The sequence below is a fragment of the Amphiura filiformis genome, chromosome 3 (genome assembly GCF_039555335.1).
Source record: "Amphiura filiformis chromosome 3, Afil_fr2py, whole genome shotgun sequence".
In the NCBI taxonomy this organism is placed as follows: Eukaryota; Metazoa; Echinodermata; class Ophiuroidea; order Amphilepidida; family Amphiuridae; genus Amphiura; species Amphiura filiformis.
This window is the reverse complement of record NC_092630.1, coordinates 69,347,283-69,374,536: the sequence shown is the minus strand read 5'-3', so window position 1 is coordinate 69,374,536 and position 27,254 is coordinate 69,347,283. Positions and strand designations below refer to the sequence as shown.

The 27,254-nt window shown below is 35.4% G+C and overlaps 1 protein-coding gene across 1 annotated transcript in view; it reads left to right on the top strand.

Annotated features, from left to right (window-relative positions):
* Positions 1-27,254, top strand: part of LOC140147462 (fibrocystin-L-like) — a 96,157-nt gene that overhangs the window by 38,389 nt on the left and 30,514 nt on the right. Inside the window, 26 exon segments of the mRNA XM_072169240.1 lie at positions 2,367-2,480; positions 3,479-3,586; positions 6,081-6,213; positions 6,628-6,841; positions 7,401-7,652; positions 8,649-8,784; positions 9,089-9,229; positions 9,950-10,035; positions 10,038-10,106; positions 11,570-11,818; positions 13,017-13,144; positions 13,807-13,991; positions 14,595-14,885; positions 15,609-15,760; positions 16,610-16,654; positions 16,656-16,733; positions 16,935-17,046; positions 17,351-17,560; positions 18,206-18,271; positions 18,809-18,958; positions 19,972-20,158; positions 21,276-21,520; positions 22,369-22,554; positions 23,359-23,532; positions 24,050-25,531; positions 26,615-26,761. Of these exon segments, the coding sequence (XP_072025341.1) occupies positions 2,367-2,480; positions 3,479-3,586; positions 6,081-6,213; positions 6,628-6,841; positions 7,401-7,652; positions 8,649-8,784; positions 9,089-9,229; positions 9,950-10,035; positions 10,038-10,106; positions 11,570-11,818; positions 13,017-13,144; positions 13,807-13,991; positions 14,595-14,885; positions 15,609-15,760; positions 16,610-16,654; positions 16,656-16,733; positions 16,935-17,046; positions 17,351-17,560; positions 18,206-18,271; positions 18,809-18,958; positions 19,972-20,158; positions 21,276-21,520; positions 22,369-22,554; positions 23,359-23,532; positions 24,050-25,531; positions 26,615-26,761 (5,340 nt within the window).

Sequence of the window (27,254 nt, the reverse complement as noted above, 5' to 3'; positions counted from 1 at the left end):
TGCCATTTAGTACCATTTATCATAACATAATTAGTGCAAATTGCACTCTATTAGTTTAATTAGTGTTCAGTGGTGTAGTTCAGAGGTTGTGGTGCCCAGGGGCCAATGATACATAATGGTGCCCCTTTTTTCCACCAGGCCCCCCCCCTTACAAGTGCTTGTGAACGGTCCCTAAATAGTTTATTTGCGAGCATAGCAAGCATGACATTTTGCACACATTTCTGTACTGCCCGGGTACTGCCCCCTCTTTTAAAGTGCCAAATCCCCACAGCTCATAATTAGTGCACAGTCCAAAATGAGGGGTGTTTGGGTGATGAGCGAAAAGTAAAACCATGCACTGACAGGCCTGTACATAGAACCCTACAAATTTTTATTGTCTCATCAAGTCCTTAAAATGAAAAAGTTTTGAATTTGATATATGACACATTTTGAAAAATGCACTTGAGCAATAAAAACGAATGCCTTTAATTTCTTAATATGGTACTTATAATTACAAAACCTGGTCTTGTTACGTATTTTTGTAACTTAATCATTTGTTTTGAGATGATAAAACTGAACTATTAATCAATTTTTTAGATTTTGCCAACTGTTTTTGCCAAGTGGTTAAAAACATGGTTAAAACCACGGTTTTTTCCACTTGCGGCAAAAACCTGCGAACCCTGCCTTTCAGAGCTGAAATGATCAAAATCAAGGGTCTTTCGGAGTTCTATTTTGGTCAAATATAGGGGGTCTTTCAGAGCTGCGAAATCCAAAAGGGGGTCTCTCCGGGGAGCATACCCATATGGTCATTTGTGTTGTGTGCCCCCCCCCCACCCCGGGACCAGCCTCTCCCACTCCCCATTACTGCTGATGCTGGTATGCCTCTGCTCTTCTGGGTCTTTGAATTGATGAAGGATCATGCTATAAAAATTAATTTTTGTTGATGCATTCTGGGAAGAATACATAGTGTACATGTATTTGACATGACAATAACATGGTTTTAAAAATGCATTATGGGCAAGAGTTCCAACAATGCATTATGGGCAAGAGTTCCAACAATGCATTATGGGAAAGCATTCAAATACAATCTACAGCAATGCATTATGAGTAGGTATAGCATATAGTTTCAACAATGCATTATGGGAAAGCATTCCAGTACAGGTTATGGAATGCATTATGGAAGGCATTTGACTACAGGTATAGCATAGTATCAACAATGCATTATGGGAAGCTATGGCATTTCATCAATACTTTGTATGGGAATATAAGGTACAGCTGATGCATGTAGGCCTATTTAACATGACAATAACATGGTTTTAAAAATGCATTATGGGCAAGAGTTCCAACAATGCATTATGGGAAAGCATTCAAATACAATCTACAGCAATGCATTATGAGTAGGTATAGCATATAGTTTCAACAATGCATTATGGGAAAGCATTCCAGTACAGGTTATGGAATGCATTATGGAAGGCATTTGACTACAGGTATAGCATAGTATCAACAATGCATTATGGGAAGCTATGGCATTTCATCAATACTTTGTATGGGAATATAAGGTACAGCTGATGCATGTAGGCCTATTTAACATGACAATAACATGGTTTTAAAAATGCATTATGGGCAAGAATTCCAACAATGCATTATGGGAAAGCATTCCGATACAATCTACAGCAATGCAATATGGGAAGACATTCCGCTACAGAGTATGTATAGCATATAGTTTCAACAATGCATTATGGGAAGCTATGGCATAATTTCAATAATGGTACAGAGAATGACTTTAGTTATATAACTCGATCTAGCCAACTATAAACTCAACTATAATTCCAACTACAACTATAAACTCAACTATAATTCCAACTACAACTATAAACTCAACTATAATTACAACTACAACTATAAACTCAACTATAATTCCAACTACAACTATAAACTCAACTATAATTCCAACTATAACTACAACTACAACTATAACTACAACTATAAACTATAAAATGTTAACACTCGGGAGGATGGCTGAAAAAGAGCAACAAAAAATTCATATTTCATTGAATAAGTTGTTTTCTGAGATGAACACTTCTAGAGTCCAGTTTAAAAAAAAAAATTCAAAGTTGCCTGCTTCATGGGGGGTAAATCTGAAAATAAATGTTCACATCATCAGACATCAAATTCAATCATTTCAACTGATTTTACCATTCTTAAGGGAAAATATTTTGGATCACCTTACCAACTTTGAGTAATATTTATGTGAAATTTCTTTTAATTCTTCAAGAAAAATATTTTTGAGCATGCAAGGTGTATGATATTAACATTAGCATTTTTGAGAGACAGCTTGTTTTTCTGAATCTGATGTGTTTACCTTATTTTATGTTTCTATCATTTAGAGTCTCAGCAGTTAAATTTCCTGATATCTGGTCCGTTTGGACGTTCCTATTCAGTCTCATCCTCTCTACAAATAAGTGGACAGAACAAATTATATCACTACCAAACTCATGCAGGTAAGAAAAGAGCTGGGGGATAAAAGAGGTAGTGATTGCTTATGCCAATGCTTACTGCTATGCATATTCCTTGTAAACCAATTAAAAACCAGTCTCAGTAGAGTGATTTGATTAGTTTAACTGACGTATGCGATGCGTAGAAGTTAGCGTTGGCGTAAAAATAATAACAACCTCGTAAATGATTGGATTACAATTTCCTTTTTCTTGACACAAAGACTGACAGTATTGTTCACTTAGGAATTCAATCATGTTTCACCTTTGTTTATCAATGTTTAACAACAATGTGTCTGTGTCGTCTGTGTGGTTTCACTTCATGAGGACCGCTTTAGCTGTCCAAGTAAGGTAAACCATGTAGATGTGCTGGATGCAGTTGTTAAACGGTGGTGAACAATGGTGAAACATGATTGAATTCCAGGCGTGACTGTCATTATCATTGTGGAACATTAGAAAACATTGTGCTTTGCCTCCTTTTAACATACTAATCTCTCTAGCATAAGGAGTCATGTGGTGATTTTGATGAAACTTGATATATAAATGATGCTTTCAGTTAATTTTGCAGATTTATTGAACATGGGAAGTATAAAATATGTGCCCAAAGCAGCTCTCTCAATATGCAACTTAAAAGTTTCTCTACCGGATTTTGAAAAGAGCTGGGGGGGGGGATAAAAGAGGTAGTATCAGTATCCACGCTACCGGATGTTGATTTGTACCTAAATTCCTTCCCATTTGGTAATAGGCATATTACATAACAATATGCACTGCACATATTGTATTGTGGGAAGGAATTTCGGTACTTATCAACATCCGGTAGAGAAACCCTAAAAGTGTGTATTAAACTTTGTTTCAGTTGAAAAAGTCAAAATTGCAGTGCACATTGATATCGAATGGTCCATAAAAGTTTTCCAAGTTGGTAAAACTTCCATTGTTCATACATTTAATACAGAAACTCTAATTCTACATCATCACTATTATATTCATTAATTTCCATTTGTTCCCAGAAATTACAAGTGTTGAGCCATCAACTGGTAGTTTGGAAGGAGGAACTGAACTCACCATCACTGGAAACTATTTCTATGCTTATGCGGATACCACAATATTGGTGGAGGGTAAGTGGTATATACATGGCTGCACTTTCATGGCAATACTTTTAGAGCCAAATATATTCTCATAATTTCAATTTGCTTAAAAAGTTATCTTTTTCAGAGTCATGGTTATCAGCGACGTAGCTTGCGACACCATAACAGCGTCTTTATTCAGTGTAGTATTTATAATCCTCTGGTCACTTGACCATACAATCCTCTGGTCACCTGATTGTGTCGCAAGCTGCTAACCATGACTCTGAAAAGGTAACTTTTTAAGCAAATGTCAAGAATGATATGCTGCTATATTCTCATAGTGTTTATGCATTGTACAATAGTGATACTAGTGATTTAGGAACAAGAATAAGCTTATAACTATATTTAAATGGTGCCTCTAAAAGAACATTTCTGGAAACTTATTCAGGTTTGAAATCACTGAATGTCCCAGTATATAATTAGTTCAAATCTCGGTCAAAGGTGATAATACCTCAAATTTGACATGTTATAATCACAAGCAATTGAAAACTAACAACAGAAACTTGTATATATATGTATTTATACAAGTTACAGCTTGTTGACAGTAGATACCTGTTTTGTATGCATAAGGCCAAATAAAAAAATAAACATGTTTCACGTCCCCTCCCGCTTCCTTTTTTGAGGTTTCCTCAAATATATTTTTATTTTTGAAATTCAGTAATAACTTTTCAAAAAATATGTCTAGGAAGTTGGGATGCATTCTATAGCCTTGTTAAGATACAAGAAACACTTTAGGAAGGTTTTGTGATCATTAGAGGGGGTGTTACTCTCAGAACAACAAATAAAAAAGGGCCTCCTCCTTTTTCCAGGCATTATTGTATACGCTAAAATAGCTTTAAGTATGGGTATTTACACCAATTTTGCGATAAAAAATAGAAAATAAAAAGCCCCCTCTTCCTCCTTTTTTTCGAAAACCCGGACGTGAAACATGTTTTATTTTTTACTTGGCCTAACAGTTAACAGTTTATTATTATTCTTTACACTTCTACTGGTCTTGTTTGCATTTGCCTTTTGTAATATCACCAGCCAGTTTTCTCTTGTTTGCATATGGCTTTTGTAATATTTTTGATAATTGTCTGTCAATTTAGAGAGGATAGTAGATAAATACAATATGCCCAAAGTATGGGTCTGTTATGTAGCTACCTAGCTACCATAACAATGGGTATGTTCACATGATCCTTATTTACTTAAGGTTACACTTAACATATATGACTGTAAAGATGCATTTCTGTATCAAAATAACAAGAATATCAATCACACCATGTTGGTTCGTATGAGTTATAAGGTATTCAGCTAACAGTCTATTTTTACCATAAAAACTTCAAGACCAAGTACTCAGTGAACACAACACTCTAAGCTTATTTGCTCATGTGAACATACATATTGGACGTTGAAGGAGTTTCTCAGTCATCCAGTTGCAATACACACATATTGGATGCTAATGAAAATGTATATATGAAGATGCATAATTGATGTATTGAAATTACACAAAAGTATGGAATTGGTTTGTCTTGATAGTACATCGGTTAATTTTTAGAGTCATTCACTGGGACACAACTTCTCATGTTAGGCCACAAAAAGAAAAGATTTGTTACTCAAACTTGCATGAAATTAGTTTTGCTGCATATGTCTACATGACCAGCCCATTCTGGGTTTTGTTTTTTAATAGCTGTCAGGACAAAATTTAAATTTAAAATTTAACAAATTAAAATTTAAGAGAAAAAATGGGATAAAAACAGAAGAAAAAAGAAATCATACAATTCACATAGCTTTTGTTTACTTCAAAAACAAAGATAGCCCATGTAATTTTTTGTCAATGTTTAAGAGACAAACCTTTATTTTTCTTGGCGTTTTTACAGATGAACATTGACTTTGCCATTCAAGATGTCATGGTTCAGATAAAATCTCCTTAATAAATTTGCAGGAGTGGTGACTTGTGAGATCTGCTTTTCTGTCTACTGTACAGGCTATATCAAAATGATTGGTACCCTGGTACCCACCTATTTTTATATATTTTTCAACCTAGCAAAAACACTATGCTATGAGAGGAAAGTTAAAAGCAATTCAAACTTATTTTTACTATTGGAGTTTGATTCTGAAAAATGTAATTTGTGATGGGGACTAAATTCTTTACAGGCTTTGAGATACTACTTTTTGTGCTGATGCTACTTTTGTCTGTATCACCAAGTGAAAATTAAAGAATTGTACATCTTCAATTAGTATAAAAGTAGAAATTTCTGTGGAATATTAATTTTTCACCTTCTTTTTAACGTTTAACACAGCTACCGCGAAAACAAACATGCAAGTGTGTTCTTTTATGTAAAGGTCTATGTAAGAAAATGCTAAATTGCACATTTAAAAACAAACCAAGTAATTCAAACTTTGCAAATTGAAACAAATTACACACCCCCACACACACACATCCACACACACCACCTTTGCAGTAGTTTTGATTAAGTGACGTTTTCTTTTTTTACTCATTCAGGCGTACCATGTGACATTCAGAATATCTCTGATACAGTCATAATCTGTATCACAAACAGAGGTGCTGATACCAACAGAACCACATACCCTGGAAGTAGGGGTATTCTGTGGGAGAGGTGGTCTACTGCTAATAAGTAAGCTTTTATTTGTGTACATAGAAATGTTTTGGCGTTCAAAGAGAATGAATGCAAAGTGTCCAAGAAGTCATAGCTCAGTGCACACATCAAAATCAATAAAGTGGGTTTTTAATATCAAATATCTAACTTTAAAAATTAATTTATGTTTATAGATATTACAGATATTATATAGATTATATATACATATGACTTGTGACAGTAAATGTGAAGTTTGCACACAAGTTAGTTTTGAATGAAAGTAGGCAAATCATTTTAAAAAAACACTTGAACCCAATTTATGCCACTCTTCAAAAATGACAGCTATGTAAAGTGAGAAACTTTGTCAAAAAATAATACATCAAATCTTAAAATCTGTATGTACCGTTTTGCTATTCGAACAATGATTTGTTCAATTTTTTTTCTTCCCTCCAGTTTGGACACTGCCACTTTTGATGTTACTTCAGGCAACTACTTAGAACCAGAAATACTGTTTTATGGAGAGTCACCACACGACGTTGCAGAGAATTACGTTGGTAGATTGAGGGGTTATTTTGTTCCCCCACGAGATGGAGAATATCGTTTCTGGATTCGTGGTGATGATGAGAATCGGTTGTACTTCAGTGAAACTGGTGATGAAGCAGACATGGTAAAGCTAATTAATATGTCCCTGTGCCAGATGAAGATAATCTGTCTTTTCTTTCTACTTTCCTAGTTGCCTGCATCTCTGTCTGTCTCTTTCTATCTCTGGCTCTCTATCTGTCTCTGTGTGTGGGTGTGTGTATGTGCCTGTATCTCTTTTTTTCCCTTTATTACTCTCTGTAATAGATGCTAAATAAAAGCACAAATTTGACAAGCTTCATTGGAGAATGACTGAAAATGGCCTGTGCACTCAATTATGCTCATTGGTTCAGAATGACTAATACTACTCACCTGGTGTAGGACAAACTTAATGAAGAAAAGTAGATCAGTGGCGATCACCATCATCATTATCACTCTTGGTATAATTCATTCTCTCTTACTGGGCAACAGGCACATCATTTATACAATTCTGTGCAACACAAAATTTGATTACCTAAAACGAAATTACATTTTTACAAAATTAGTCAATTTTGTATACATTTCTCATTGGCTGCTAATTAAATTTAATCTTTGTGATGACATGAACTTGCTGTTGAATTATTGATTTTTATTGATTTTTATTTCAGGAGATCATTTGTTACTCTCCACGATATTCAAGATGGTTTACCTCACACTCAGAGCAGAGATCTGATTATCTATCTTTGCAAGCTGGCATGCGTTACTACCTGGAAGCCCGTGTCAAGGAATATGGAGGTGGTGATTTCGTAGAGATTGCTGTTGATTTCTTTGATGTACCTGTATCTGCTGGAGTCCTTGATACAGTGTACAACGAGGAACAAGAAATTAGGGTGGCTGCTACTGTGCAACCAGAACGTCAGGTATGGCAACTAAGAGTACCATTATGTAATTCCTACTGTCATATTTTACTCTTGTGGAGTCGGTGACATCAGTACACATTTCATTGGGCACAGGTTCAAGTTCGCTAAAAGCGCTGGCATACAAGTGTATGCATTTAAAGACTCCATATAGATGTGCACAAGAAATAGCTGCTTTAATGCATTGACATCACAGAGTCGCCGAGAGTAAAAATAGTATAACTATTATTTTTGAGCCATATACCTTCAAACTTAGTACCAAATATCTTCACTCACAGGGATGATGAGAGATTTTCTATACAAGGTATTTTCCTAACTAATCTACTCATAAATAAGGAACCAACATCAGTTGACCAATTTGATCATAATAGCTAAAGGCTCAAGCTTATTGCATTGTGCAGTACAAATATCGTATTCATTCTGTGTAGTAGTCATAGCTATAGTAAGTATCAGCTTAAGTTGAGAGCATAACCTAATCCTGTGGGGTGTATAAGCATGCGTGAAATGCCGATATGTCCATATACTGGCGACACAACCACGTAAATGCACTGATTCGAATTTACCACTGTAAAATTCAACATATTACTCTCAACTTGAGACGAGACACACTATATCCCTAATAAATAGTGGAGAAATTATTTAATTATGAAGCTTTTTAGCATGAAAGTAAAAAATTCCAATTGCTTTGCATGGTACACAGGTGGCAACAAAGGTCAAAAGTCAAAGGTTGAACAGGTGTCAAAAATTAGCAAATTATTAGTAAAAATTGAATGATCCTGTAAAAAGAATCAGAAAAAAGAATCTTTTGCACTAATTTACTCAAGTAAAGCTGTGGCTATTTCCATTAAGTATATATATTATATTTTGCCTATATTATATTGAAAGGATTTAGTTTCAGTTCTATTCTTATACAATCAAATTTTGTCTAAAATACAACTATTTATGTTGCAGTTGACAATAATTATAAATGTAAATAAATGTTTGACTTTTTGGTTTCAGTCTATTCGAGTTGTTGATACCAATGAAATGCAGGAAATCCGTATTAGTTACTTGGGTTGTAACGAGACAGATGTAGATCTGGGAGACTGTGATCCTATGGAGTACTTCTATGTCACCTATGATGGGGAAACTACAGGTGAGATTATATTGTTATTGGTTGGTGAAATAAAGTAAGGTTTGAAATATAATCAGATTTTCCACAGCTTTTTTTTTTTTTCATTTTTGTGACAAGAATACTCTAAAAATACATCAGCAGAAATATGTCATCCCTGAATAGATTGAAATCAAAATTACATACATTGCCATAAGTGGATAAGTGGGATCATATGACCGTATATGAGAAAAGATATTCAAAACTTGCTCTGCATCTTCATTTTCTTGACATGAATATTCAAAGTTTGTAACATATGACGTCTTTTACATTTTTTATTTTATTTCAGAGAACATGTTTGTGTTTGCCAGTGCTGAGGAGTTGCAGGAAGAACTTAACAACTTGCCCAGTATCCCAGCCAATTGTAGTGTGGTTCTAGAAGACGATGGCCTCAACTACACATACACTGTCACATTTAATACCACTGAAGGTACGGATGTTTTATGTGTTTAAGACCCAGTGAGGAATTTTATATACTGATATTTACTAAATGATCAACAAGCAAACGATTGCATCATACTAATAATAATAATAAGTAAGCTTTATAATGCGCCATTTATCTAGAAAATTAAATCTAATCCAAGGCGTACACATACCTCATGTGTATGTCATAAAACTTTTTTTGTACAACAAATTAATGCTGTAAGTGTTCTGTATCATGATATCCCTCACATGGTCTGCTCATTAGCTCACTATTTATTTGTGAGTCTATTGTAATGCATTGTTTCAAATATCCTTTTTTAGATTAAGTGGATGCGATTTTGACATATTTAAATATCCAAATTGATTATTGAGAAATTAGGACAATTTTACTGTCAGCCTTTGGGTCAAGAGAAGTGTTCTGTATCATGACTATCCCTCGCATGCACTGCTCATTAGCTCACTGTTTATTTGTGAGTCTATTGTAATGCATTTGTTTCAAATATCCTCTTTTAGATTAAGTGGATGATGATTTTATCATATTTAATATAAAGTATCCGAATTGATTGTTGAGACCTCCGGACAATTTTGCCTGTGAACTTTCATCCCCAAGCTATTGTTTTGATTTTAGTTTGCAACACATAGCTGGTTATGATTCCAATTTGCTATTGATTTCATTAGCAGGTGTGACATTGTATAAAGTAATGACCGATTCCTATTATTTTTGCAGATCTTGGTTTACTGACTGTCCAAAGCAATGACCCATTCCTGGTTGATATTAGGGTATCAGAGCTATCAGCGGGGCACCAGCTGGAGATACAAGCTTTGTGTTTGATTATGGTGGTGTACAATCAGCAACATTATCAACTACATCATCTACTCAAGAGGTAATGTCAAGAGCTGATGCATTAGGATATACTTGTATCTTGCCTTGTGTTTGGATATTTGCATAATAAAACCAAATGAATATTTAAAGGAGTATTTCGTGGTCCTAGCATCCTCTATTTATGTCACCTTTCATTACATATCCACGAAAAAACCTATTCCCAAAATTTCAGTTGATTCCGATTTTGCGTTCGCGAGTTATGCATGATTATGTGTATTACACTGCTCCATTTCACGATATCTTTGCTAAACAAATGAATCTGCAAGAAATATTTTGTACATAAACATTATGTAGCCAGAGGTTTCCAGTGATATAAAAATCTCAACTTTTTTTAAAAAAGTGGGGGGATGAGGCTGTGGATCACGAAATGCCCTTTTAATATACCTATATTTTATTTTGTCCACCACTTAACTTCATGAGGCTTCATCAGATTTTACATTGTACAGTCCAGTAAAAATGAATATGTGACCGTCCACGGCGAATGAGCCGTAAATTCCTCCCCGGTCAATTTTGTTTTATTTCGTGTTTAAAAAATAAATATCATAAACTTAAAAATGGAATATCATTTGACTTCAAAAGATATCCAGAATTGGGGTTATGGTTTGTTAAACTTTGCTCCTTCAACAAAATTATAGCTTTTACGCTTTTACATGTGTCTCTTTTTCCACATTGCTGGCAATAAATATCAAACAGTCATAATTGGCGGTCATAGGTTTAAGAAAGTTCTCTCATTGTTAATTGTTGGTTATGCATACCTGTACAAAATACAATGCCTGGTAACCCACCACTTGAACAGGATTTAGCAAAAGCAAACAAAGACCAGAGCTATTAAAAGTTCTATAGCCATCTAAGGTAGAAGCTTATTATCCACTTCAACAATAGGATTATTGATTAGTTTTTAACTATCAAAATCAGACAGATGTCGGGCCAGCTTAAGTTACCGATGAATACGACCATCGTACATATTTTACACCGTAACTCAGAATACAATTTAGGGAATTTACGGCTCATTTGTGCTGCCGGGTCACATATCATCTACCAAGTGGCCATCCAGACACTGTAGTGAAGTGTAATTGAACATCATCCACCAAGTGGCCATCCAGACACTTTAATGAAGTGTAATTTGTATGCAGCTATAGCACAATAAGGTGAACTGGATAAGACAGGAAATGAATATGGTAAAAGGTCCTCTTGGAACCCAGGAAAAAAAACCTGGGAGTACGGCCACGGATCAGTTCATGCTCAATTAAAGCACTGCTGGGAATCAGACCCGGGCTGAAGTGGTGAGATGCGACTAGGCCGACCATTACATCAACCCATTCCTGGCATTCATTATGCATATTACATGCGCTAGTGTCAAAACACACAAAGGTCATGAAATTATCATTAAGTAATGTAACCATTAATAATGTCTGGACACACACCAATGGTAATCATGTTGCACTATTATATCATTGATTACAGGTCCAGGATGCACTATTCGATATGTTCAGTGTTGGCTGTCAAAGAAATGGCAATCCTTCTGCAACATTCCTTCGAGATTTTGAAACGGGGCTTGTGCATGGATCAGAGTCTGGCACACGTGTCACAGACGTGGAACCATTCTGCGGCAGGACATCTCTGAAGAACCCAGAGTGGCTGTACCAGGAAGGGGAGACTAAGAAAGATGATGGGTCAGATGTCAATGCATTCAGAGTGGACTTCACTGGCAGAGTAAGTTAAAGACAGTCTTACCCATATTGATAAATTACCATTATAACTTTGTAACTGGCTGCGATGGTTTATTGTGGTATGTAGGCCTATAGTGTGTACTTTCTTGGCTGCAAGTCCCTAATTCTCGCTATTCACAATAAGGGTGCTGCCAGCGGTTTGCGATGTAATCGTGATGTATCATGGGAAAAGGTCGACATCCAAGTCCGCGCAATATGAATATTACCATGCTATTACATAGGAACATGAGACAATTTTTTTTTTTAGTTTGTCAATATAACGATATTACACGCAAATCGATAGAGAAAAAATTAATTGTGCACATTTCAAATCACATTATTTAGTATTATTGAGTATCGATTCGCGTGTAACACCTTTATTTTGACAAACTAAAAAAATATTGTCACATGTTCCTATGTAATAGCATGGTAATATTCAGTATTATGCAGACTTGGATGTCGACCTTTTCCCATGATACATCACGATTACATCGCAAACCGCTGGCGGCGCCTTCTTATTGTGAATAGCTTAAAATTGTTGCTATATGGTTTATTAGTGTATTTTGGGCCACAGTAGTCAGTGAATTCCTGCAAAGTGCACTAAGGCTGGTTGATTTATGCCTGTGCATAGTGTACTATAAATCACCTTGCTTTTTAACAGTTATAAAAGCTTGTTTAGCCACAAATGTTTTTTTTTTTGTCATTGAAAAAAAAAACTCTTTCTGTAAATCTGAATTTGGATTACTTGTGTTTGTATATGAAGCATTGATTATAAATACAATAACCTTAGGTGAGAGGATAAAACCTCCATCTGAATTATTTGATTTTTTCTGCAATATTTTATCAACATAATATTCAATTAACCAATTTGAACCCTGCTTCTGTACATGGACAATTGTAGATTTTGTCTGTAAAGTAATGTATAATACCCATATACTACCAGTCGCAGTGTGCGATTAAAAAATTGCTAGTAATCAAATGCTGGTAGCATGTGCATGATCGCTACCAGTGGCTAGTCATGGCTAGCGATGTAGTGACAAAGTGGCTAAGAGGCAACTGGCTGCGATCAACAATCGACAATCACTTTTCCAATAAGCGACTGAAGCTACATCATAAAAAAGAACCGCTAGTATGATATGGCTTTAAGAAATGTGATGATAACCGTTCTAATTGCATCATTTGCTTTCTGTTGTCTCTTTCAGCTGTGCTTTGCTTTCAAGGGCAAGATTGGTTCTAGTATTCTCCTAAGTTTTAGATACATCAGCACTGACTTCAGACAGGTTACCAATGAAGCCTGGTACACTTCAGACACTTTGAATAGCTATGATGGGTATGTATTAGTCACATGAATAGCACATGCTTGTCACATGAACATCACATGACTGTCACATGAGCATCACATTCTTGTCTTATGAAGATCCTCTCTAGAAACCAAACTTCATACCTGTTTCATATAAGTTCATCATCAAGGCCACTGAAAACTGGACCATGGCAGGAGAGGGTAGATAAAAATTCTGATTTTGACAGGATTTCCAATAGAGTGTATGCAATAAACCAACCGGAACGGTATAACAATTGAGATGGCAGCCATGTTGGAGGACAGTTCTAAAATAGCTTAAGATGACAGAGGGACAGGTCTCTAGATCGATTCCACATCCATTCATACCTATCACCTGTTTTAATGTATTATCATGCGATTTGCCCCGTGGCACCTTATGGAGGACAGAATTTTATTTAAATGAGGATGACTCTGTCATGAGTGACGTCGTATTGCATACCCTCTATATAATGGTGGTCCAAAAACTGGTTCAGAGAAGGGGTACTTTTTCAAACTTTTCAAAAACAAAATCATTTTAAAGCTAGCATTATTTATAAGGCAAATGTTTGTGGCCTTAACTTAAACAGTTGTGAAATGGCATTTATCATCTAATTCTTGATTTCTACAAACCTGATGAATCTATTCAGTAATTCTTGATTTGTTTGTGATCACAGGTACACAGGCAGTTGGCAATATGAATGTATAGATATGTACGACTTGGTATCTAATCAAGGATGGATCAAAGATGATGCATATGGTGGCACAGGGCTGTATGTAACAAGTATAACACTACCAGATCCTGATGCCAACAACCCACTCTATGTTGATAATGTGTTTATTGGAAGTACTGATGATTCTTGTAAGTATGTGAATAAATTGTAATAATTTTTTTACATAAAGATTGATATGTTGCTTATACAGCTAATAACCATCCTAGGCATTTATATCTTCATTTTAAATAGCAGCAATGTGGTGTTGTATAATATCAGAAATGAATAATTGTGACTTGTAAGCAATTTGTCACAAATTTCTTTGTCATTGTATGAAATTGATATGACCAAATTTCTTTGTCATTGTATGAAATTGATGCACCATAGAAGCCATAAAATTAAAATAAAGCAATAACCAGTCCATGACTGGGGGCACTGGGCCTGATGGGGGCCACTGGGCATGATGGGAGGGGGCACAGGCCATTTTATGGCAATTTTCCTATGGGATTCTAAATTTCTATTCTAAATTTTCAAATTGATTCAAGGGGGAACAGACCCCCTGTGCTCCTATGGTGCTACGCCACTGCAATAAACAATACAACCAATTACATTTGGTGTTTCTAGCAACAGAAGTAGTGGTTGTAGAAATACTAGGATGGTTAAGTAGATGGGGAGAAGAGATAGGGAGGCGTGTAAAGGTTATTAAGATAACAATGAAGTTCTCATTGCTTTATATGTACATTTTTTATCAGATACTAGAGTCCAAGCCCCAGCTGACCTAGATGGCATCCTTGTTTCTGATGTGACGGTCACCAATACTTCACTTGGCTTTGACATCGCTATGACTCCTGGTAGTTGTGGTTATGGATTCCCTTTGCTGGGATTCCAGGATGCCAGTGTCGCTGACGGGTCTGCAGAACTTGACAGCGATAACGTGTTATATAAGGGAAATGGCTTCACAATTGAAGTGACTAGGACGGCACCAGCTACAGTACCAATCTCTGGTCCATTTGTACTTTCTAGTAATGGCAGTGAGGTTCAGGGTTAGTATTCATTAAATATGATTTTATTGCATTTATCTGTATTGAATTGCATTGCAAAGCACTGCTCTCTATTTATTTCTTTGCACACTTTGGGTTCAGCCGAAAGCCGTGTATTTATGACTAAATAAGACATTTTTCATGAATCTGTAATTTATATACTGACAGTATATAAATTAGCTACATGTTTTTCAATGGGGCTTCAACTTAGTCAATACTGATGTTTTCTTCGTTTTTTTGCCATATTTTTCGTTTCAAAATAACCTAGCAATAATTTGAATTATTTATCCTTCATTTTTAAGCAATTGATACAAAAATTTTAATATTTTTTACACTTGCGCTGGAATCACTGAATGGGTCTTTAATAGTTACTGTCTCTAAACTGATCTGTTTCTACTAAGCATGTTAACTGATAACACTCTAAACTAAATTGCAACCTTTTTCCAATAGAAACATGCAGCATGTGTGTGAAGATCTGTACTTGGAATACATGGTTGTATCATACCAAGCAGTACACTTCAAGTAGTATATTTTTTATTCTGTTTTGATCACTCTCTTATGTAAGACTAACTGACATATATATTGCTTACAAGTTTTTAGCATGTTCAGTGTCATGTCGCTACTATTTCAACCCAAGGCAAGTTGCTCTGTGATTTTGGACATGGCTGAATATATATGTAAACTAAATGCATCATGTACATTTATGTATTTTTCATCTTTTGACAGTTGCTATCGGAACATCAGCCAATCAGATGAAAGAAGCCTTGGAATCTTTCCTAGATACAGGCACTGTTGTCGTACATAAAGAAAGTAGTTGCTACGAGTCTACATGGGACATAGAATGGACAACCAAAGGTGGCAGGCAACCAATCCTGGAGGTATTATAATATTATGTGTTATGGATTTGATTAATGAATTTATCAGTTTCAAGTTTTGATATGATATTGTGTTTTATACTGTTTATAAACTTTCGCTATTATTTTCTTTGTTAGTTAATTAACATTAAGGGCTTAAAACAGGGATTTCTTTAAGCAATTTCAAGTGTTTGTACCCTTTCAATTGTGATTTTGTCCTCTGAAGGGGTAAAACACATTGCCCAGGCAATAATAGTTTGTGTTGTGCTATTTGCATATTTATGAATATAAATGACTTAAATTCTATATTATTTGTATTTACAAACCTTCGTTATTTACCCGCTTGTGTGATGTCCACTTTAATTACAAGCAGCGTAATTCTAATTTTTTGGAAGACTTTTTAACAATGTGTGTCTCAATTTTGTTGAATTGTTGACCCAATTTTTTCCCACCAGGGTGCTCAAGAATCAAAAACAGAGGGGGGGGGGACTTGTAGAGATCAAAAATTTAATATTTTCACTAGTAACTACTATTAGACCTCATCACCCCAGATGAAAATATAGGGTATTTCTATATCAAATTTGAACATGTACATTCTCATAATCGTGTTGGTTTATACTTTGGATTTGAAGGGGTACACAAAGTGTATGAATGCATAAATATTCACTATTTGAATGTTAAAGATAAGCCTGGTCTAGAGGCTTCTTAGCTGTAGGTGCTGTATCAGTGGATTGGTATTGTTCGTTATGGTCAGTATTAAAACTTTTTTAAGTAGATTAGTGTGAGGGACATGGGTGTGGCAAACACTATTCTATGGTTGCTCCCAACAACTTTGTCGGGTCATATTAAGTATATTTTCTTGTTTTATTCTAGATCAATGGGACAGAAATCGAAGGTACTGATGTTACAGCTGAAGTAATTGAGAACTGTTGAAGGTAGACTGTTTATGGCACCCATACCAGGGGAATTCTTGCGTCTGCCATATGATGAACCACAGGTAATAACATCTTTGCCATCTTTGTCACAGATTCAGATTCAACTTTTTCAAATTAATATTTATTATTTTTTCTCTCTGAATACAAGAAATTTAATATATAATCAAATTGAAAATTGCAACGTTAATTGCAAGTGCAATGTACCATACTACCGTGATTTAATACCATTGTATTGTTGCCTGTTTGTTTGTCTGTTTGTTTAGGTTGAGGTTATGGTGAACTACATCCCATCTACTTGTGCTGTTAATGGATCATGTGCTTTCTCTTATGATCTTGAATCTACACCAGAAATTGACTCCATCACACCAACATTAGGTAACAAAAGATGGTGGCACTTGATCACATCACACTTTTACCATGTGTTGCTAAGAAATTATTTTATGATACTAAGAATGACAGGGGCAGTCGTTTTTAAATTCTTAATGAAAATGCTGCATTTTTTAATGGCATTTGGCATAGGTGGTAAAATGTTGGCGAAAAAGTTAAATGGCACCGGGCATTGGCATTGACAGTGTGCTAGCCACAATGATAATCATGTCATATATAATATTTTCATTTGCCAGAACTACCTTTAACTTTAAATTCATGAACAATTTTGAAACTCTTTTTTTTTGCATAGGATCACAATACAATAGTACCAGCATTACAATCTCAGGACGCCGTTTCAGTGATGATGTGTCAGAGAATAATGTGACTATAGGGGGCGTAGTTTGTGATGTCACCAGTGCATCAGAGACGTCATTGGAATGTGATGTTGGCCCAGGTGCAATTGGCAATTATACAGTGGTTGTCAATGTAGATTCTAAAGGGTTTGCTGCATACCCAAATGGTAAGACAATTATGATGATTAATGAAAAACTTGTTATTTAATCCTTAGTGACGCATGCCATTCCCCACTCTTGTAGATGCAATCAAGTATGGAGTTTGCAACCGTATAGTCCGTGTACTGTCCTTGAGTCAGTAAAGTAAAATCAAATTTTGAGATTTTCTCAAAAACTGTTAATATTTGCAGGAATCTGTTATGCTAGTGTGATTCCTTGCATCATTTCTATACTTTTATATACTTCTCATCATTACATTTAGAGATACAATAAAAAACAATATCTAAATTACTGACTCGAGAAAGGTATGCAGACTATAGGATAACAGAGGAATCTTGTAATAAGATATAGAAATCCCTCATAGAACACTTCAATTAAGTAGCCATGATAGTACATGGATTATCTTTCATTTTACCTCATTATGTCAGCTTACAATGACCAGAAAACCTTCCTGACAGTTGCTACTTTATATTACTTAAATAAGTTTTGGCAAATAATAAGATTTTTGAATAATGTGGCAGTAACGTTCATTGTTTTAAATAAGTTATTTAGTTGTTCATGTTGTTCTTTTTCTATGACAAATGCTTTGTTTGATTAAATTAATAATATCAGATCAAAAACAATGAATTGATAATATCTTCTTGTTTTACCAGGTGATGTTCAATTTGAGTATGAAACCGGTGTTATCGGTGTGGACCCAGAAAATGGCAGTACAGTGGGTAAGTGTTTTCATTTCCCAGTGAATCCACTCACTGATTTAATAATTGTATAATCATTCACAATTTCATGGAAGAATGGGGTAAATTTTATCCAAAATCATTTTTCTTTTCATTTAAATGTCCTCTCCTTGCAAAATATTAAATGGATGTAATTTTTTTTAAAGTGTCCTTGAAATACCAAAAATGTTTTTTTTTGTAAGCCATTCTGTCCTTGTTTTTGAGTAAAAATTCATCTAAAGCTGATACATTGATAGTTTTTGTTAAAATTATATTCACATCACCATAGTCTGTTTTATAAACAGTGGAAACTTGTTGACACAAAATCTGTTAAAATAAAACTTCTGATAACACACAATGCTTTACCAAGTCCCAAGCATATAAAGACCTGATGACACAAAATCCTGTTAACACAAAGTAAAATCTAAGGCTGTAACCAATTTTGTGTTAATGAGGTCCTGCTGTGGTTTGTTGATAAGACTAGGCAGATTGAAATAGAATTGTTTTTAATTGATGCCTTTTATTGATGTATGTTTTCAGGAGGGACACAAATTACCGTCAGTGGTTATGGATTCCCATGTGGTGATGATGCTGACGATAGAGTCATGGTTGCCGTCGGTGACAAGAATTGTAGGATCTTGTCTGTCTGCTATGATGAAATTGTCTGCAAAATTGCTCTTGGAGGTGTAAGTATGATATAGTAATAGTAAATGGGATTTTGATGTATGCTAATTTTAAGTTATTATGATTTAGACAGTGTTTTTTAGCACATACACCATGACACAGTGTATGTTTAGAGCCAAATAACCTTCTGAACCTTCTGAAGTTGTAGTCAGCAGGGCGAAAACCGCAAATCGCTAACTATTTGGTGACCGGCAAGCTAGAGGTTTTTCTTGAAAATATCTAAAGATGGGGCTGATATAGTGGTTTGAGTGAGGGAATTCCATGCCCTTCCAGTTCTTGGGAAAAATGAGTTTTATAGACGTCCTTCTTGATGAATGGAATTTCAACATGTAGGTGGTGGTTTCTTCTCAAACCCGCAGCAGAAGAAGTTTGAATATAGGCTTCTTTGTTGATTCCTACCAACTCATTTTGGATTTTGTAAAACATAGCTAAACAATTTCTCTCCCTTCTGACAGAGGATACCTTAATGAATGTGTGACTTCAGTAATTGGACCAGTTATGCCAAACAAAATGTGCTACCAAATACTAGTAAAATGTTTAATTTTGTTTTAAAAAAATGAGGTAATTTAAGAGAAACTTAAAACTTGCAAACCCGTTATCATGCATTCATCCTTTTCACACTAAATGATTTGTATTGTTTTGCTTTCAGGGTTCCAGTCGTAGAAAACGCGTTCTACTACAGCAGATGTTATTGTATCTGTTGATAATCAAGTAGCCGTTACTGCCAATGATATCTTCTTCTTTGATGATTCTCTGGTATTAACTATCACTGATTTTGAACCCAGAAACAGCAGTGTATTTGGTATGTATTATGTAGTATAGACCTTTTATCCTATGTGATGCAGCACAACAAAAGGGGGGACTTTGCAGCAAAGTGCTTTTCAAGATAAGGCCAAAAAAAGCTTTCAAAGCAGAAATACTGAACTCAAAATTGACTTCTAAAAATACTTAAGTTTAGCCACTCTCATTCTAATAATTGTAAAGTTAACCAGATATTACTTTTCCCCTTACATATATAGGTGGTGGCAATCTAACCATCACAGGCTTGGGTTTTGGATCCAGTGATGCTATGGTCAACCTTGGGGATGTTGAATGCGGAGTACTCTCTCAATCCAACACAGAGATTGTGTGTTCGATTCCTGCTAACTCACCTGGAGCCTATGATGTAGAGGTGTCGGTGGTCGACAAGGGATTCGCTGATCCTAGGTTGGTAGAAAAGTGGTTGGAGAGATAATACCGGGCGTTATGTAAGATAATGGAAAAAATAATTTAGGTTGGAATGTTTTCTGCTTGATGTAACTGATAAAAGTGATAAGTGGAGCATGTGTGGCCAAGTGACTAAGGTGCCGGACTCATGATCCATAGGTTGCGAGTTCGAAACCCACTTGTGCCAACATGTTGTGTCCTTGGGCAAGGCACTTTATCCTCATTGCCTTTGTAGGTTGGTTTGGGATTGGATGTTTGTATAGTTGTTTGTTTCAATATTACAATATTGGCACTGATTAAGCTGCTGCCTGCAAATTGCATTGTTTCTGTGTAGGTGTGATTAATGTAAATTCTAGCAATTTGACCTGCAGGTCACCATTAGAGTTTGATGGTCATGTGGTGTGATCTTGTAGTCATGTTTTAAGATACTAGGTACCATCACCCTATATTGGATACTATCACTCTATATTTCAGCTAACATGTTATTCCATGAATTTCTTCAAATGCACGGCACAGAATGGGGATTAACAAAAGTCACTGTTCATTGATTAAATAACCATCAGTTTTTCAACACTTTACTCTTTTGATACGTGATGTGGATACCACATTCAGAAACACTAAAAACCTAATGACAAAAGTTTGTCAAAATGTTATGAAATTTCCTTTAAAGGGATATAGTCCAACTTTTTCATATTCTGTATTTTATCTTACATTGATGCCTACTATTAAAACAATATGTGAGTGAGTTGTATCAATGCTTGGTTGGCTTCGAATGAGAAGCGTTGAGAATATTCTTCAGATTTAGACAACCGCCATGTTTTTGTTCATACCATCTAAACATAACATCTCTTAAATTTTTACTTGGTAATAAGAAACATGTGAAGTTTCTTCTGATTCCAAAATCACAGTTTTATTGAAGAAAAATGGGGAGGGGAGGATGAGGCTGGTGATTGGATCAAACTAACTCAAAGGTAGCTCCAATAGTTCCTGGATTTTGTGGGAGCTGGTCGGGAATGTGCTTGAGTTTATCAACTTTCATTTTAGTTTAGTCTGTATAATATCAGTCATCAGTGTTAATCCCTCTAATCCCATTTGTCTGTATGTTTGCCTCCTCCAGCTCAATCGGCAAATTTGAATATCTATTACAAGTAACTAGCATCACCCCAGATGTTGGGTCTCTATCAGGTGGCAGCAAAGTTATCATCACAGGTGCAGGATTTGGTACAGATGAGTCGGAGGTCAGCATTGAGTTCAGTGACACCATCGCATGTGAAATTGAAACTATCGTTGATGACCAAATTGAATGTGTCATTGATATAGAGCCAACTGTACATACTGTTGATAACCTTGGCAAACATGAAAGTAAGTTTACTATTTTCTATAGTTGGTCGCATGCATGCTATATGACAAGCTTGTCACATGCATGCTATATGACATGCCTGTCACATGTATGCTATATGACATGCCTGTCTCATGCATGCTATATGACATGCCTGTCTCATGCATGCTATATGACATGCCTGTCACATGCATGCTATAGGACATGTTTGTCACATGCATGGCATTCCGTCATATTCATATCACATGCCTGATGGAACCATGGATTTGATGAAAATGATTGAAAGCGATGATAAATACTTGCAAAAAAACTTGGGCAAGCAAATAAATCAAATAAAACCAGTAGTTGAATTCATTTGCTCTTAGGACTGACATATACTTCCCCTTTACAGCCCCTTTGGATGCAAGCTTGGGCTGTCATCCCCAAGTTTTTGCCATAGAACCATGAAATTCCGAGACAAATTTGTAGAAAAGTTACTTGATTCGACTTGATTTAGGTATAAAACAATTGATATTTGTGATTCAATTGTGTAAATCATCCACAATTTCATGCTGTGTACTTTTGAACACTTGGAAAATTACATCTTAATTCAAAAATTTGCTTTAAGAAATCTTTAAAAAAATTAAATCTTAAAAAACCCTCATTCTGCATTATTTTTTTAAACTGCCATGGGCTTTGAGACATAGCTGTATTTTCTTCATTGGTGCAGCTGGTATCTCAAGTAGTGTGAGATACGAACGTAGGGAACGCATGGGTTTATGGCGCAAGATTAGTTCGCTCAAGTAAGTGGGCTCACTTTGTGAAGACACTTGACTGTTAGAAGCAGAGTCTTGTATCTGATCCGCTACATTTTTTTCTGTTCTATTTTCAGGCTGGGGTGTTGGTTACAAATGGAACCCTCAGTTTGTTGATGTTAGAGTTGGTGACATTGTTAACTGGCAGTGGACAGTCCCTACCTATGTGAATGGCATATCTTACACAGTCCACCAGACTGCTGATGCTGATGCTACTGATTATGATGGCTCTGGCTTTTATGCTGGCTCTGGGAGCACACAGGGTAAGCTTTAATACTTTGATATCATGCCATTTTTAATTATATACACAAACACATTAAGGGCTGGGGTATGAACGTTTGGACAGTATTTATTTTGGGACATTAGAGCACATCAGACATATGAATTGCATTCTGAATACGAAGAATGTCATTCTGATATCAAATAATTTTGATTTTTGAAATTGCAATTTAATACACATTTTATGGCAAATCATTACAAATTGATATTTTTGATATTTAACTGTACTTGAAGTAAACTTTATACATCTGATGATTGATACTTAAAGTGTATGTAGGTGGGATGAAAAGCCGACGATCAATTGAAAATTTTGACCTTTCGTATTGAAGATATGGATTTTTTTTCCAAAAACACCAACACTTTTTGGGAAAAAATCCATATCTTCAACATGAAAGGTCAAAATTTTCAATTGACCGTCGGCTTTTCCTCCCTGCTACATACACTTTAAGAATATATCATTAGATTTATATAATTTACTTGAGGACTGTTATATATCAAAAATTGAAAAATATCAAATTTTTATAATTTGTCATAAAATTTGTATTATATCGTGATTTTCAAAAAATGAAAATTATTTGATATCAGAAAGACATGCATCGTATTCAGAATGCAATTCGATAGGTCTGAGGTGCTCTCATGTCCCATAAAAAATACTGTCGAAACGCAATAAACGCTCATTTTAGATCCCTTAACATTTGTATCAAAAAGGAGAAGTTACTTTTTGTGAATTGTTTAGTTGTAGTTGGTTCCTGACATATAATAAATCATGTATTTGTTTTATTCTACAGGTTCCTATGCATTTAAATTTGGTAGCCCAGGTATTTATTACTACTCTAGTAATGCAGTTGACGGAGGTAGCTTGTATATGAAAGGTGTTGTTAGAGTAGGTCCACAACCATCACAGGCCAAGACGCTTTCTCTCTTTGTTGGTGACTATGAAGCAGAGTACATCACAGATTCAGGTACTGATGGCAATTTGTCTGTCTGTGTGTCTGTTTGTATTTGTCTCTTATTTTTTCTCCCAATGTGTCAGTTTTGTCTTCCAGTTCTTTCTTATTTCTTAATGGGATTAGGCTGTCTTAAGGAGGACAATCAAATTCTTAATTTTAAATATTTGAACAATCTGCCTACATACCTATTTTGTCCATTTTATTTTGTATGTGATAATCATAACCACTAAAACCATCTACTGGTTGTTCCCAACTTCAAATTTGGTAAGCTGTCTACTTATGCAATGATCTGTTTTTTATTAATACATTTTGTGTTCATATTATGTCAATTCAAGAATTTAAAATGTGGCACGATCTGGTCTGTGGAGGCCTAAGGAGGCATTTTTGAAAATTGAGTCACAAGAATTATATCTTTACACAAACATTATATTATGCTAGCATATACCAAAACAAGTATCATTGTTTTACAGATGCCTGCAATCATAAATATTCAGTTTTATTCAGTGAACTTAATTTTTTTCTTTTGCAGGTGCTTCAGCTCCATCAGGTGGATGTACCCCTGATACAAACCCACTTGATAACTGCAATACTACACAGCCTGCTACTGATAATAACAATGGCACATTCCAATTTGCATTTTGGGATTGTTTGACACCAGTTGTCACAGATATTTCACCAAATCAAGGTGCACCAGACACCGTCATCAAAATTACTGGTTATGGATTTGGTACGAGACATGCCAAAATCAGATAACAATCAATCGACCACAATTGCGTTGCTCAAACAGCCAACGAGACCCTCGTCGAATGTGTTATTGACACAAATGACACATTCTCGGTCGGAAATTATGACAATGTGTATATGAATGTTCTTGGCAAAGGAGATGCTGTTAATGCAATAAGGTCTCCTGTTGGTCGCACATTCCGTATGGTACCAGCCATATATGAATTGTCTCAATACAAAGGTTCTGAAGAAGGCGGTACTCGTTTGGTTATCAATGGTAGTGGTTTCTCAGCAGCTACAAATGACGATATCAGCATAACAATTTGTGGAGGGGAGTGTGTCATTGAAAACATTGAGTATACTGCAGTAACCTGTGTGACAAGTATGCCAACCAGTAATGTACGTAGCTGTGAACCTGATATGACAATCAACAATGTAGAAGCAGTATGTTCAGGAGGCTGCAGTTTTGAATTCACATCAGACTACACACCAACTGTTTCCAGCGTTTCACCAGTCATCATGTCTGGCTTAAAGTACAACACTCAACATTGGGGTTCAGGATTCAGTACTGACACTGCAAATGTCACAGTCACAGTTGGTGGTGTTGACTGTGTTGTCACATCGGCAGCGGAAGATTCAATTGAATGTGATGTCGGATATGTACCTGTTGGAGATGCCATGTTTGTTGTCAACATTGTAGGCTCTGGTAATAGTGCTTTTAATGACTCGGATCATGCTACCTTATATAGCAATGAAACTATTGACAGTGTGGATCCAGTTTCAGGTAGTCTTGAAGGTGGACAAGTAATTACTATTATTGGTAATGGTTTCCATGAGGATGATACTGCCATTGACATAGGTGGATCAGAATGCATCATTCAGAGTATCAATATCTCCCAAATTGTTTGCATCACAACAAGTCACTCAGCGGGAACAGTTACTTTGGTTGTAACTTCGGGTGAAATAGACTATCCAGCTGAAACCTATGATTATGCCAATGGTGACACGCCATCTGTTACATCAGTTTCTCCTACCAGTGGTGTATCCGGCGATAATATCACTATCAGCGGATCAGGTTTCAGTTCAACAGATGCTGAAAACACTATCACAATAGATGGTGTTGAGTGCAGTGTAACTAGTTCAGGTGCATCAAGCTTGGAATGTGATGTTGGAGTTCATTCTGCAGGGACATACGTGGTAGTGGTGCATGTACACGGCAAAGGTTATGCATCCTCATCTACAGAGTTTGAATACTCACTAGCTATTAACAGTGTTTCACCCACTCAAGGTATGTAGTAAGATGGGCATGTTTTTACCACCATTGATATTTTCAAGAGTAATCTGTACAGTTGATTGGGAGAGTTCAGTTGCAAAACATAGCTGCCTTGTGTGATATTTTTGTATTAAAGGAGTATTTTTATTACCAAAATTTCAGTTGATTCTGATTTTGCATTTGCGAGTTATGCATGATTATGTGTATTACAAAGGCTCCATATGCCACTGTGCTATAATTTTGTTCTGTTAACAGAATTTGACAATATTTTTGCTTAAGCGTATGAACCTGCAAAACATTTTTTTTGCACACAAATATTATATAGCCAGAGGTTTCTGATGGTATAAAAATCTCAACTTTTTTTGAGAAAATTGAGGGTATGGATCACAAAGTGCCCATTTAATGCCATTATTTATGTAACAAGATTTGTAATCACTAATTCCAGAGACTATTAATTAGGGTGAATAAAAATACATGTAAAAAAAAGTAGGAGGTTGTGGTTTTTTTCTATAAATTTTACAAATGGTCTAGCAGATTAAAAAAGATTAAGGAAAACCCCAGCATTGAATAATAATTGGCAAAACTTCATGTGTGCAAATCCAAAAATTCTTGGATATAATGATGTTAAAAATTCCTAAATTGAGATACCTCTTATTGAGGTATGTTTTAACATCATTATATCCAATAATTTTTGGATTTATACACAAGAACTTTTGCAAATAACGAATTTTGGACAATCCTGATGAATTTATTTATGCACATCATTGAAGCTGTATGGAAAACAATCAAATAAAATGAAATCTATTTTCAAAAAAGTATATTTTCAAACAAATTTCTCCATGGTTTTATCTAGAGTTTCATGAATAGGTCAAACTATATAGCTAGTGGAGATGAAGGTAAAGAAAATAAGCATTTTTGAAAACATGTCAAAGGAAAATATGAAAAAGTACAAAGTAATATAAAAAGTAGATAAGTAAAAACACTACAAAAATGTGCATTCCATCTAACAAGAAAAAGGACATTCATGCTCACTAAAGTCACGTTTTAGTCATAATTTTTTCCATTAATATATATTTTGTACATTTTTATCACTTGTAGGAAGTTTTGGAGGTGGCCCAACCCTTGAACTCCAAGGAGCTGGTTTTGGTACAGCAGATGACACAACAGTGACTATATGTGACAATGTATGCGATATCCTTAACATAACTGAGAATGTCATTGAATGTGATGTCCCTCCAAGCTTAGGTAAGTTATGAACAATATGTCATGTTGGTACCAAAGAGATTGGGCTGGACTCATAATAGTAACAGTATGGTAAAAGGTCAACATCAGTAGGACTCAATAGGCAGTTACCTATTTTGATGTGTTACCTAGGCAACAAGCCATTCTAGGTGGTTCAAACTATTCTTTATTAGAGTTATTGTAGAATTGAAACATTTGTCTATTTTCTGTGGAGTTCTCTATTTAACCTATGAACTTTTTGCTCATAAACGTACTCCAGAACAATAAGTCCTAGATACGTGAAACTATATATTTTCTGAATCCTTTGACGAGAGGAATAATTTGACATAGGTTTGGACAAAATTTTACAAGTTTTTAATTTTGACCCCTGTATAAACTTTGACCTTTGATATCTCAAATTGCCCAGGTTGACAAATTCTGCACCCCTCGCAATCTGATTTTGTACCTCCCATAGAGCAATAATCCACAAACAAAAACACTTTAATTGGCAAAACCT